Below are 14,886 nucleotides of genomic sequence, written 5' to 3' on the forward strand. Positions count from 1 at the left end.
CTACCCAAGCACAACTCATGAGGCAACCCCCACCTTTAATTCCATCAGTACCTCGTCTTCCAAACATCACAGAAGCTCTCCTGCAGACCTTGCAGAATTAGCACTTCTGGAAGAAAAGATACTGTGGAGACCCAACATATTCACAGCCTGGGGGATGTTCCCAAAATAAAATTTTCTCCCTTCAGCAGAGTGTGCACTAATATGAAACTTCCTGGAAAATTAAAACTGCGTACTGGACCGAGACTTGAACTCAGGACCTTTGCCTTTTGGGGGCAAGTGCTTTACCTATTGAGCTACCCAAGCACAATTCACGACCTGTCCTCACAGCTTTAATTCCACCAGTACCTCGTCTCCTACCTTCCAGACTTCACAGAAGCTCTCCTGTAGACCTTGCAGAACTAGCACTCCTGGAAGAAAGGATATTGCGGGACACGGCTTTGCCACAGCCTAGGGGTTGTTCCCAGAACAAAATTTTCACTCTCCAGTGGAGTGTGATTGCTAGTGTTAGTTCTGTGAGGTCTGCAGGAGAGCTTCTGTGAAGTTTGGAAGATAGGAGACAAGGTACTGTCGAAATTAAAGCTATGAGGGTGGGCCATGAGTCATGCTTGTGTAGCTCAATTGGTAGCGCACTTGCCCGTGAAAGGAAAGGTCACAAGTTCGAGTCTCGGACTGGCATACATTTTAATCTGCCAGGAAATTTCAAAATGACATGAGTTTCTAATTGTCATGATACTGGTGCAAGATTTGTTCAATATCCTGTCTACTGTTTCCTGCCATCAGTTGAAATTGTGAAACAATGTTCGACAAAAGATCGGAGAGTCTTGAGGGTCACATTCAGAATGCATTCCACAATGCTTGTGTTCAATTCAGGTGTATTCATAATTGGAGAACTGAACACAAGATCTTTTCAGGTGATCCCACAGCCAGAAGTCACATTTATTAATATCAGGTGATCTGGACAACCAGGCTGTAGGGAAATGATGACTGATAATTGTAGCATTTCCAAAATGCCTCTGCAGCAGCTGTTTTGCTGGCTGTGCAGTATCCATCTTCCATAAAAATGATCCTAGCCACACTTCTGCACTGTTGAAGGGTTGGAATGTCATTAGTGTGCAAAAGACACTCAAACCTTTTCCAAGTGATAGTACAGGTAACAAGACCTGCAGGACTCATCTCCTCAAAAAAATGTGGCCCTGTGATAAACAGTGCCATCAGCCCACCACACAATAACCTTTATGGAGTGAAGTGGTACTGGTTGATCTGAGTGCTGATTTTCTGATGCCCATATTCAGCAATTCTGTGTATTGACATGTCCTTAGAGATAGAAATGGGCTTCATATGTCAACAGAATGTCCGTGGCCATTCACTGTCCACTGCCATGGTAGCAAGACATTCCACAGCCAACATTGGTCTTGCTGACAGGTCAGTAGAAAGCAACTCCCGAATATGGATGAATTTGAGTGGATATCAATGGCGGATTTCTCGTAGAATTTTATGCACCGTGCCCGCAGGCGTGTCCAGTGGTCGGACCATTTTCCATGCACTGCATATTTACAGAACACTGCTCATCCCCTGGTGCAGTGCTATGGCCACAGCTTCAATGGACATCAGATTAACTGCCCCCTGCCCTTCCACTGCCACATTTCATTTTTGAAGGACCTGTCTTTTCAAATTCTATAATCATTTTCTCCAGACACTTTGTGGACATGGCGCCAGTGCCTTTTTTCATACTCTGGAGCATCCAAAACTTCTGCAGGGCTACTGGCGCACAATCACCATTCTTGTAAAAGAGCTTTACCAGCAGCACGTTAACCTTCGTGGCACCTCGGACGCAAACTGAGGAACCCGTGCTGCGCGTCTGCTGGTATTGTGATGATTACTGCGCCATCTATTGGTCAGATTTTGTTAAATGTTTTCTTTGTTCCATGACATTTCCCCCTGCATCAATAGTATGCTGTTCAAATCTGACGTCATTCCGAGTAGTTGTTCTCTTTCTACAACATTTTGAAATGAACTATAACTATGAGAACTGTGTATGTAGAAATTGTATATCATTTCATTATTGTGATTTTGATTGTTAGCTGCATAATTAACTGACCTAGTGCCCATCACAGTATCTAGATAGTGCACTGTGAAGTTTGTGCAGCAAATAAATAAATAGTACATAGTGGCCCACTGCCACAGGTGTTCAATCCAAATCGCACATGCCCGCAGGCTGGACTACCTGGAGACTAGTGCAGCGACAGGCCACAATGTGGCGCGGGCGGTTGAGCTGCTGGTGGAACGCGTGATGCGCCGCATGGAGACGGCTGTGGACCGCGCGATGCTGCCGGGCCGGAGAGGCCGCCCCCGCCAGGAAGGAGACCCGAGTGGCCCCGGGGGCGGAGCCGGCGCGGCCTCAGGGGGCGGTGGGGGTGGGGGCTGCTCCTGCTGATCACTGGCCTCGGTGAGTGGCACAGTTCCGTTTTCTCTGTCCAGTCGATTAACGGTATACTTTTGGATGTTTGACGAGTTGTGGATTCCTTTTTCTCGGAACATTTAACACGTAGAGTATCACGAGGTCGGCAGCAAACATGGCAGACTGTCACACCTCACTTGTTGTGCCAGCCAGTGGCCCTCTGCTCTAAATGATGTAGTACACTGTATCCTCAGTTGCTGTTTTTCTAATGCAATTCCAGTCACATACAGCTCAGCAATGAAAAGTGTACTGTGGATGCACGCAGCCTGTAAATGTGATCTCAGTTGGCAATGTATTATTGGTTTATCCCCACCTTGTGGTTGTGGCTACTTACAGTTCTCCATGCTGTATATTTCCCGTATTTCTTGATCGAGTTGATGGTGATGAAAAGGAAATTGGATTGGTATCTCGTTCGACGTTCTCGAAGAGCTGACAAATTTTACCACAACTTTGCTGTCTGGCATCAGGAAATACAAAAGGCTACTGCCTTACAGTTACACAAGTAAAAGATAAGATGAATAGAATAGTGTGAAAGAAGTGCCAGGAGAATTACTTGCAAATTTCAAAACTCATCAAAGGCCTGAAGCTTTGGAACGGGTGAAGAAGGCAGTCACATTCTGTGAAACCTGGAACAAATGGCTCCACAGAACTTTTTATTCCAAGATGCACTGATTGCCATGTGCCTGCATCCTCTATTCTAATCACTTATTCAATAAATTGTATACTGTATGCCTTTCTTTTTGTCTGTTGTTTACAAATTGTTTTTTATTTCTGATTCTTGCTGTGAGGTAACTGACCTACAGCATTTGGTATCATCATGACTCACTGAGATGTGATGTACCTGCAGGCATCCGAGAGAGGCATCTTTTTTTATTTTTTATTTCAAACTTTTGACCTGTAACAGGCACAAACAAGGATTGAGGAAAAAACTTTATTTTATTTATGCGATTTCTAAATTTTTGTATATTTTCGTGAGCTGCCCTGGCATTGTGGCCACATGCAGGTGCATGGCATCATGTGTGAAGATCTGCTGTATCTGCCAGTGACCTTGTAGCAGTCAAAATGTTAACAGTTACAGTGCTTATTTTGGAGGTAGCTGAATAACCGTCAGTACCTGCTGCTGGCTAGCTACCTTTTTTTAACTTGGCTAGAGGGTGTTCTGGCCAATAGAAACCTACTATAGTGCGCGTCATTTATGACGGCGGCCGAGTTTAGGTTCGTTCTGCACATGTGATGTCACAAAACACAGTCAGCCAATGAACAGAGAACGACGTTGCCAGATCTCGACTGCAGTGCAGAGCACGGACAAGTGTCTTCAGTTTTAGAAATGTTCAGTCATAAATAAAGTAATAGAACAAAAGCAATGTCTTGATAGCTGACTTTCTTTTATAGAAAGTTTGGAAAAACCATTCTTTATACCAACTGCTTCATATTCTATTAATTAATTACACCAAACAAGCAGTAAGCCTCCTAATTCAGGCGATAGCAAGGAAAGGTGTTTGTATCAATTTCACGAACTGCTTTTTCGCAATAAAGAACTGCGGTAATTGTTTATTTCCTATTGTACTTCGACGAAGCGTGAGTAATTCATAGTCATACCAACAGTGTTTGTCAGTATTTTGCGTGACGGTTTAGAGTCCTCAAGGAGTTATATTGCCGGACGAGCTGCGTTACCATAATGGTTAAGGTGTTGGGCTGCTAAGCGAAAGGTTATGAGTTCAAACATCGTGCAGAGTTTAATATTTTCTTTATTTAAAAACAATATAGAAATGTCTTACTTCATGACTTGTTTGAATGTAATTTTTTGAAATTTCTAGTGCTTTGTCTCTTCATTAAAATAAAGCCAATTACTTAAATTAAATGAGATATTGTTATACAGTAAATTTTATATGAAATTTAGGTATCTTGTCCACATTTCGTTCTCAACATTGTGGCAACTAAAATCGACCATATGGAAAGTATGTGCTATGGACTTTTACCTCTGCAAACTCTTCAAAATTTCGTGCAGTGGTTTACTACATTTAATGCTGCACAATAACTGCATTGAACATCGAAACAAAATTAAGTCATTTATGGGGGGAAGGTATCAGTCAATAAGATGTGTAAAAATCAAATTTTTGGGCCAAATAGTTTTTGTTAAATCAAATAATAAGTGTGTCAAAGCAGTCGGAACACCATGTATCTGCACAGGCGAGCAGTGCAGTGATGACAAAATCGCGCACAGCGCGGAATGCGGAGAGCACGTCTCTGTAGCAGCGAAAGGGTTAATGCGGCCGTGGTGGCTTTACTTCATGAACTGCGCGCTCCCCCCTAAACGTAAGTTTGTGAACTATACTATACTATAGCGCTGCTTCTCTTGGCGCGTGCGTCGTGTGCAACTGGCAGCACAGCAATCTCCCGCGTCTGGGCGAGCATGTGCCAGCTGCCAAGATAAAAGAATTGAACTATAGTACCAAACAGATGCCTTAATATAAGGATGAAATGTTTGAGAATGCGCAGGGTGGAGCAGAGGAAATACACGTTTTCAAACCAATAGTACTTGACAACGAGTGGGAGTATTGAGCTTGAGCAACCATGGCAGACAGCTCAGACAATACAGTTTCAGTCGCTATGGAGCATCAGAGAATAGAGCATCTTGTGTTCACGTTTGAACAGTTCTTTAGAAACAGTGACTCTGTGATCACTGTTCAATGCCTTTTCCATCGAAAGCTCAATGTCGGACGTCAAGATGCATTCCCAGATCCAAACACTATACTCCACTGGGTTGCAGCATTTAGAAATACTGGATCTGTGCTGAAAAAGAAACCACCTTCTGGATGAACCATTCAGATTTAACTCCAGAAAGTATAGACAGAGTGAGAACGGAAGGTCTTGCTATTCCAAAACGATCCAATAGGCAACAGGCTGTATTGCTGGGTGTGTCGTATCATTTGCTTCATCGCATCTTATGTGCTGCTCTCAAATTTCACTCGTAAAAAATAATGATTCGCCAGTGAAATAGATTTTGTGCTGCACAGAGAATTTTGTGGCATGATGGACGCTATTCTTAGGGAAGGTGCAGATGTCCCTATTGAATTCCCATATGTCTAGCTCCAACTGCCACTCTGTATTCAAAGTCTGTTAATTCCCATCGTGCAGCTAAAATCACATTAGAAACCTTTTCACATGAATTACCTGAGTACAAATGACAGCTCCACCAGTGCACCGTCCTTTTATACGAGGGTTATCCAGACAGTAATGCGCCACATTTTTTTTCTTCAGCAATTCTTCATTGAACATAACAAGAATTGTGCACACGAAAGAATGGTGTTTTATCTACTCATCCTATTTTTCCACATAATCTCCATCCATTTCTTTGATCTTCCTACCGCACAAGGGCATGTATGCCCTCTCAATACCAATTCCTGTCCTGATGACGGAGCCAGTGTTTCACTGTGTGAATCACCTCCACATGCAGCACCAACTTCCGCGTTGTAATGTGTCTGTCCTCGCAAATGACAACACCAGCTCGCTGCAACATGTCACATGTGACAGCCGTGGATGGTCTCCCCGACTGCTGCAAATTGTGGAGCTCCGCCGAACCGCCTTCTGATGACCTCACCCTCTGTGCCCAGTGACTAACTGTACTTCTGTCGACAACAGATGCTCCGAAAACTTTGCAGAAGAGTTTTGTGACTATTCGCCACAGTTTCTTTCTCTGCACTGAGAAATTCAATGATGGCACATTGCTTGTAATGTACATCACTTACAGACACCATTTTGAAACCATCCTGTAGCAACGTTATCTGTCGGAAGTGACGGAAACTTGGCGCACTCACTCAAGAGAATTCAAATAATACATATGTAACATTTTGCATTCACAGCATTGTTTCCGGCTGAGGAAGAAAATGCAGTGCATTACTTTCTGGGCAATCCTTGTATCTTGTGTACGTGATGCTACAACCAGCTGTATATTTGTATATTACTACCCCTTGACTTTTGTCACCTCACTGTAGGGTCCAGCCTAACGACCACCTCGAAATTTGTTACATATTCTGGAAAGAGCCGTATGCTATAGCCACTTGATGATGTCTCCATGCAGGTAAAAGTTATCTCAATTTTAATGAAATAATATGGCAAAAAGTTACATGCAGTTCACAAATTTTTCCCATTTTGGTGGCAGTTCCAAACTAGTTTGTGTATTATTGGCAGTACGTGCTTCTGTAGTTCTCTTTTATCATTGCCGCCCTTCCACCCATTTGGACTAATGCTGAAGTTAAGTCCACCCCATCACTTCATTCCATAATGTAACTATGAACAACATAACACACAGTATAATGGGTGGTTATAATCAAAGTGAAGCTACTCACAGTGGTCCAGTGGTGGCTGCAATTATCATATCACAGCAAAACTCGGTAGCTATGCTAATGCATTAGTGCAGAACTGATTACTGCTGGAAAATATTAGTTCCAATTTGGCCACCAGGTGCAGATCTGTCACTCTGGATACAAGAAAGGCTTATAGAAATGTTTCCACATGTAATGGATTAGGAATGGGATGTGGGCAGAAAAGGTCAAACAAATGGAAGAGATCTAATATTGATTTTATTATAAATCATCATATACACAGTGTGTTCAAAATGAGCACGGGAGATGTTGATGAGATGCTGCATCTGTAAAATCACATTATCAGTGGTTGCTCACAACACTCACAATATGTTCCGATATACAAGATGTGATTAAGAAGTTTCAAGACTGATTCATTTCTACGTATGGGAGCATGCGCGGACCGTTCCGCTGGGTGGGGGAAATAGTGGGGGGGGGGGGGGGTCTCAGGGAACGAACTGACTCTGTGGCAGTTGTCTCCGGAACCATGGAGAGTGTGCATTGCTTGCAGTGTGAGTGCGTGTCATTGACCTCAGTCAAAAACTGGTGCCAAAAGTTTTGTCGGTGGATCAGAAGAAATGGCGCATGGCTGTTTGCCAGGAAATGATCCAACGGTTGAATGTTGATCTGAACCTTCTGGAGAAAGTGGTTACTGGTGATGAGACCTGGGTCTACAAGTACGATCCTGAGTCAAAGCGTCAAAGCTCAGAATGGCACACTGCTTCCTCACCGAAGCCCAAGAAAGCTTGCTTGAGCAAGTCGTGTGTGAAGTGAATGCTGATTTTTTGTGGTAAAGGAGTGATTCACAAGGAGTTGTTAACTTGCCATTGTAGCAACAGTAACTGATCTAACAATTGTAACAAACACTTATTGTCTTATATAGGTGTTGCCAACCGCAGTGCCATATTCTGCCTGTTTACATATCTCTGTATTTGAATACGCATGCCTATACCAGTTTCTTTGGTGCTTAAGTGCAATAAAAAAAATTACACGACAGTCTGTACGTTGTCTTAAGCAGTGTGGGTATAGACTTAGTTCTTTTGTTTGGGATTGATTGCAACACAATTTTAATCTTTGTTTCTTAATTCATTTCCAGGAATTGTACCTTCATTTGGTGGGAACGTGACCAAACGTACACCAATGCAGTAATCCAATCTCGAGACAGAATATCAGGCTTAAAATATATATTGAACTACATTAAAGTTTTTTATTTTCTGTCTTAAAGCCACCGATTTATGTTGTTACTTTTGTATTTCACTTTTTTAATTTTTTCAGTAATTTTAATATTATGGTGAAAATACAGTCATTTGTAAATTTGTCGTCATATGTTAGCACAAATTAATAATGTTGGAAACTGTTGGAGAAGAAACAATTAGTCTTCCAATTAAGATGTTACAATAGCAGTAACTTCTGGTAATGGAAGAGGAAGCGTGGGTCTCAGATGTGAATCCAGGAGATTGGCACTATTACAGATCATAAGTTTGTACTGTAAACATTTAGTGATAAATCACAAATTTTCAGTACCGGTGTGAGACATTTCATTGCAAGAATCTCGATTTAGGATCATGTTTAAATTATTATTAAGTATTTTGTGTTTTTGAGGTGGTTTACTCAAGAATTGGGCACCATTACATAAAATCCTTTGCAGTTATGAATGTAATTAATTCATGATTCTTTGGTTGGTTGTATTGCAATTTTTTTAGCTGTAGTTCACTGAATGTTTGTACTAGTGGTGGTTCTCTCCTGTGGCGCTAGAGCTGTCTCTTGAGCCTTCAGGCGGCTGATTCAGGGGGTTGTTGGAAGAAAGTGCCAATCACAAAAGTGTTTCATGCTACTCTTAAGTGTGTGCTTAAATTCAGAAGTGAAAACTTAAATACAATAAGGCAAAACTAATTTGTAGTAGACAGCTTTTTCTAGCTGTATATATGGATAAGCTAATTACCGAAATGTGGTGCCTTTGTAACATGAGGAATAGTGCGATCAGATTAATCGTTACTAAGCTGAAGGTTAGCAAGGCTTAGCATTTTCTTCCATTGACCCCCTCAGTTGGTATCATCCTCTATAGATGATGGGCTATAAGGCTTTAATATTCTCAATCCAATGTTTGTCACATTGACCGACTGCTTCACATCTGCTATAAAAAAAGACATCTGCAGTTTTTATTCATATTTTATAGAATGTGTTGTCACTTTTATTTTTTGAAAAACTTGTGTTGGCCTAATTGGGTAATATGTTAGCTTCCCAGATTCTTTCAAATACAGAAATATAGTTCTGCCGAGAGAAGTAAGCTGAAACATTAAACCATTATTTTGTGCTGTGCAGTGAGGCATTCATATTATGAATCTCCTAACTTGACTTTGGAACATTCATGAATTATCTTCTCAGGCTTGAAGACATAATATGAGTTAGCTACATTTTGAATAAACGATGTGCAGAGCAGAATAACCGTGTACATCATAAAAATACAAAACAATTGTCAAAGTATTAATTACTCTTACAGTAGGCTTATAAAGTGAAGACGGCACTAAATTGTAACCTTGGAGGGAGGGGGAAGGCCCATAATTTTGCAAGCTTTGTGAAATATCTCTCTCTCTCTCTCTCTCTCTCTCTTTCTCTCTCTCTCTCTCTCTCTCGATATCACAAAGATGCAGTGGTCAGTAGAAAAATCAATTACTTTTTTGTGATTTTATTAGTGACTCAAATTTCTTGTATCTCATTTTATAATGTTGTATTTCTTTTTAGTTGACTATCTATCATTTGTGATAATCAGCGTAAATGTTTATTTGAAATCCTTAAATATGGCATTTGGACACACAATGAAATGTGTGTATGGAGGTCACAGCAATAAGTTGTAGTTCCAATTTGTGGGTGGTTTAACCGTTATCTTTAGGGAGGCAATTGATACATAAGCCTAGTTCTCATTTTGATCTTCTTAATTTCCCACAAAGTTAGTTAACTGCTTGCATCATTCTAACCAGTGAAAATATTTAAGAAAGAAATTTCATTATACCGCAGAATGCAACGTCAGGAGGGTTGCGCATCAGAGATGGATGTTCCTTCTCCTTTGTGCCTCACTGTGTCAGTGTATAGAGTGCTTTAGAAGTTATGTCTTTATAATAAATTACACGTCGATATTCCACTTATAATGTTATGTGGCCAACTGAGTCACTGTATATGCAGGACTTTGAAATTGCCTCCAAATTAAAACTCAATATACATTTAGCTGGTGCTCGCATATATGCATATGCAGTAACTAACTGTCATATAGTGTGTGTTCAAACTTGCTGTCTCAGTATTATGTATGTATTTGTGCAAGTATTGATGTGTATGGCCATGTCAAATCTAAATGCATTACAGTTGTTATATACTGAAATGCTTGTGTGTTCGTACTATGTGTCTTTGACAGAAAATGTTATGACTGGTTGTTACTTATAAACTGAGCTAGTATATTTTCATTCACATCATTACTATAAGTGAATTCCTCAAACAGTTATCAGTATTTTGTACCGATATGTACCTAAAAAGGGTGGAGATATAAATATTTAACGAATATGTATAATTTTGAAATCTTGTTGCCTAGATAAGTCAGATACAATTGTTGAATGTTATGTAGAAATTGAGATAATTAAGTGTCTGCATATTAAAATGGGTTTGGCAGAAGTGGTGTCACAAAAGCCATCAAAAGCACACATTTTCTGTTTTAATACCTCGTGATGTTTGCCCCAACCACCAGATGCAAGTAACAATGAATTCCAACTGGCACTATATTATGCGCATTCTGAAATGTCACCCTACGTTCAACCTTGCAATCAATTGGAGAAAAAAAATCAGAGCCACTCCTTTCAACTGCTTCACAATCGATGTTGGCAGTTGCAGGGATTGTCATCTGTCTTGTACTATAGATTTACATTGGATTTCTCACTTTCTGCAGTAGACAGTCTGTTTTTGAGCTGTGGGAGGAAAAATTGTTTCCCAATGACCCACACTGAAAGATCAAGCTCCTTGTACTTTGGATATAGTGCCACAAAATGAATGTTGAGCACAGTGAATATAGTTATCAAGAGAGTGTGAAAAACTGTCAGTGGAGCAGGTCGGGTTGGCACCACACTAATGACTGTCAGGACTAAAGGGGCATATTGTCAGCAAGATCAGTGTTTTAGCAGAAAAGAGCTGAGGTATGAAGGAAGGTGGGGGTTGTTTGTTATCATGAGCAAGTCCCCTTTAGATCATATTTGTTATAAAAATGTTTACTTATTCATTTATTTTCCTGTCCCAGTTGAATACATGCTCAGTTTCGAATGAGTCCTCTCATTTTTTAACAGGTGTCTACACAAAAAATTACATCATTAGTGAAAAATATAAACACAAAATGTTAAAATATATAAAAGTTCTCGACATTCTATCTAGAGGTCACAAAAGTCCATCGCAACGGCTGTGACATACCTGCATTTTTATTGTAATTTTAAAATAATTCCAGTGTAATATGTAAAAGTTTTGTTCTGTTCCTACAGTCGATATTCTTGGCACAAGTGACTTCCGTGCCACTTAGCAGATATGGTCAAATGTACTTGATAGGTGCCAATAAGTGTGTGTGTGCACTGTCATCTTGCCACAGCACTGGTGTGTGTCTGCCTATTCCAGTTAATAACTGACAGTGTGTGCCTCTCAATCTCTTCTGTTTTATAAAATACTTAAAATTTTCCCATTCTTCATAAAAAGTGGTTGTAACATTGCACATTTTGTTAAAATTTGAAACTGTATTCGTAACACTGTTACACTGACAGCCTCCACAACTCCACTGCAGTTGCAAACTTTACAATTTTAATTAAAAAGCTCTTAAATCATTCAAAATCTCATAAAACATGTTGTAAATTGAGTTAGAATAATATGGTTTGAAAATGAATGGACTCATTCAAAAACAGTCACCAATAAGGAATATGTATGCAACTGTAACAAGAAACTAAATAAATAATAAAATATAGTTGCTGATCCTTTACATCGATGTGGTGTTGGAGTTACACAGATGTATAAAATATTGCTCTGAAATATTTGAGAACAGTATGCAGTTACCTGCTTCTGCCACCCAATGCTTGCTGCCATATATATATAATAAATGGAATTTCTTAAATTATATACTAAATTTACATAATTTATCCTGTGAGTTATGAAAAGCAGTGCTAGCATAAGCAGAAAATACTTTGTTCGCAGCTCATCTCACCTCACAAGTATGTGCTTCTGTATATGACCTCTTATGGTATTTATGCCCCACAGACTGTTTATGTATGTATAAAGTAACAAAATTGTTGTTAACCCCAGTGTTAAAAGTGTTTTGCTGAATATTCCTCTCTCATCTCCTCTGTCCACCTTCTTATCCCAACTTATATCAGACCTAGCTGAGTGCCACAGTGGTGAAATACTGAACTAGAAATCGGGATTCTTCTTTGGTAGGACCTGGCTCTACCTCAGTTTAATGCTATCTTTGTCCATTTTTATCTGGCATTCTAAGACTTCTTCTGCCTGTCCCCCTGCAATCTTTCAGTCATTCACTCTTTGTTGCAAGCAGTTTCTTTCCAATACGTCTCAGCTGAGATGTTTTCCTCATTCTTACCATATCCTCTAGATTTTTTTCCCTCTACTATTCAAACAAGTAAGTCTTCATTCCTAATTCCGTCAGTCCATTTTACTTTTAGCAGTTTTCTTCACGTCATCATTCTAAAACTATGTATGAATTTTTCCTCTTTTTGTCTGTCCCTGATTTGCTGTCATATAATGCTGTTCCTCAGGTAGAATACTTAACATGTATCTTTTTTATTTATTGACTTTTTCCCCTCTTTCAAAAGCCCGTTTACCCTTAGATATTCTGCTTCTTATTTCCTTCACACATCTTCCATTTTCTTTCACCAAACAGCCAAAATTTGTGCAAGATTTTACTTGTTCCGAGGTCTGTCCTACATTTATCCTCATTCTCTACTATTTTCCCACTTTTACTATCATCTCCATCATAAATCGTAGTTCTTCTCAGTTAGCCAACACTGCTTATCATCTGCACACTTATTTGCCTTTATCCTTTCACTCCCTACTGTTGTGCTTCTTGCTTTCTCCAATGCTTTATCTGTTAGTACAGCAACTGAAGTCCCCATACGGTCATCCAGAATTTTGTTGTTTGTGATTTCCTGAAACCACTTAATGAGACAAATGCTGATACAGTTCCCTCTGCAAGCAGGTGACTGGCATCCTTCCCCAACCAAGGATGTACTCCATCTCTTCTAAGTCACTGTCAACAGGTATTAAACACCAGTCTTACTTTCTTTTTACATGACTTAAAATTACAGGGAGATAGCATGGCTAGCCAGTTATTAATCTCAGGAGACAAAATTCATATTATTGATGGTAGAAACATTCAAAATAGAAAATACTAATCCTAGCTTTGAAAAGGTCCATGTTTCTTCTTCAGGGAGAAAGACAGGTGATTTGGGAAGGTATGTTGCTCTCAGCCTAAGGTCTGAGAATTCCCACATCATATGTGCAAATAGTGATTTCTTTCTGAATCTGGCTTCTAAGTGACATGCCCTTTCTTTCTCCCGTATCAGTATATTGTTGAATGAACCATCAAATGAGTATTTATTACCATAACTCTCATTTAGCATTATCATTGATTTCATCTCCTTTAATAATGTCATTCTTTCTGCTGATATTTATTTTAGTAATTAACAATAATGGCTTTTGCAGAACAAACAGAAAGTCTTTCCTATTTTCTGATCAAAATTATTGCTGACGAGATAATTCATTTGGTGAACATTCATTTCTTTTTCTGGCCCCACCCTTTGTGTGAACATATGTCCTGTACAAGGAATTATTTAGGGAAACATTAAATTAGTAATCAGTAAATTAGTAACTAAAGAGATGTGTTCTATCATTATCCTGTTCATTGCGACCTACAAACTTCATCTTCATGGATAAAGTTACATTCCAATTTTGTACCCATTGATAATTCTAAAAAGTGTGGTAATGCTCAATGTGTGTGGCAGCTGTCCTGTTTATATTGTAAGGACCAGAAGACATGCTTGTGAGATTTCTTTTGAAAGTAAGTCAAGGATGTCATTAATATAACTCTTTGATATTGCACTACTAACTTTCTCGCCAATGCAAGTTGGTGTGGTCACAAGTTATAAATTTTTTATTTGCATTGATGGGAAATCACGGATGGAATATAATATGTGTAAGAGGATGGTTAATTACTAGCCAGTAGACTAGAATTATAGTCAGTTTTTTGTCAGAGCTCACACAAACACAGTGATGAAAGCAAAATAATATCCATTTTTTCTAAGTGTGGCTGACTGTCACTCAGTACCTCTTCTGTTTGGGGAGTAGTAATCAATCCTCATATACATATCAAATTTGTCATGTAGAATAAGTGATTGGAATACAAACTGAAATTGAACTGTTTGTTGCTGTAGAGGCATTTTTGTTAGAAAGTTTTTCATTCATAAATATGCGATGTCACTGAAGGCAATTTCTATGTAAGTACAGCACACAACCCATTTAATGTGATTATAAAATATGTTTTGTAGTGACATCAGAAGGAATATTGCTTCATGAAAGGATTAGTGTTAAGAGACTTTCATCCATGCTTGGCATAAACCTGAATGCTTCACTTTCATGAACCAAATAGGTGTCCCCCCCCCCACCAACCCCCACCCCCCCCACCCCACCCAACAGATCTTTGAAAAGATTGCAATTCAGTTGCATGTTCTAGGGTTGTATCAAAATAAAGTTTAAATTGAAGTGCCTGTTAACACATTACACTTTCTGTTTCCAGTCAGCATAAATGAGTAGTAATCGTTATATTACATGCTTTGTGTGAGCATAATTCTGTTTATGGATCTCAACTTATGTTCATGTTCCCAAATTTGTATGACAGTTTTGAGATGCGCACACAGAACCAATAACTCTGTATATACAAATAAATGGCTCCTATGTATTTTATAAAGTAATTTTATATATATACATATATATATAACCTGAAGTTTTGTATTGGCAACCATATTTGTAAGATACCTGCAT

The 14,886-nt window shown here is 39.3% G+C and overlaps 1 protein-coding gene across 1 annotated transcript in view; it reads left to right on the forward strand.

Annotated features, from left to right (window-relative positions):
- The window catches only part of LOC126428168 (ras-related protein Rab-27A), an 84,010-nt gene extending 69,505 nt beyond the window's left edge, over positions 1–14,505 (forward strand). Inside the window, exons 6-7 of the mRNA XM_050090080.1 lie at positions 2,215–2,446; positions 7,919–14,505. Of these exons, the coding sequence (XP_049946037.1) occupies positions 2,215–2,434 (220 nt within the window). The 3' untranslated portion in view covers positions 2,435–2,446; positions 7,919–14,505. The remainder of the gene's footprint in view (positions 1–2,214; positions 2,447–7,918) is intronic.
- The last annotated feature ends 381 nt before the right edge of the window (positions 14,506–14,886 follow it).

This window comes from Schistocerca serialis, chromosome 12 (assembly GCF_023864345.2).
Source record: "Schistocerca serialis cubense isolate TAMUIC-IGC-003099 chromosome 12, iqSchSeri2.2, whole genome shotgun sequence".
Taxonomy (NCBI): Eukaryota; Metazoa; Arthropoda; class Insecta; order Orthoptera; family Acrididae; genus Schistocerca; species Schistocerca serialis.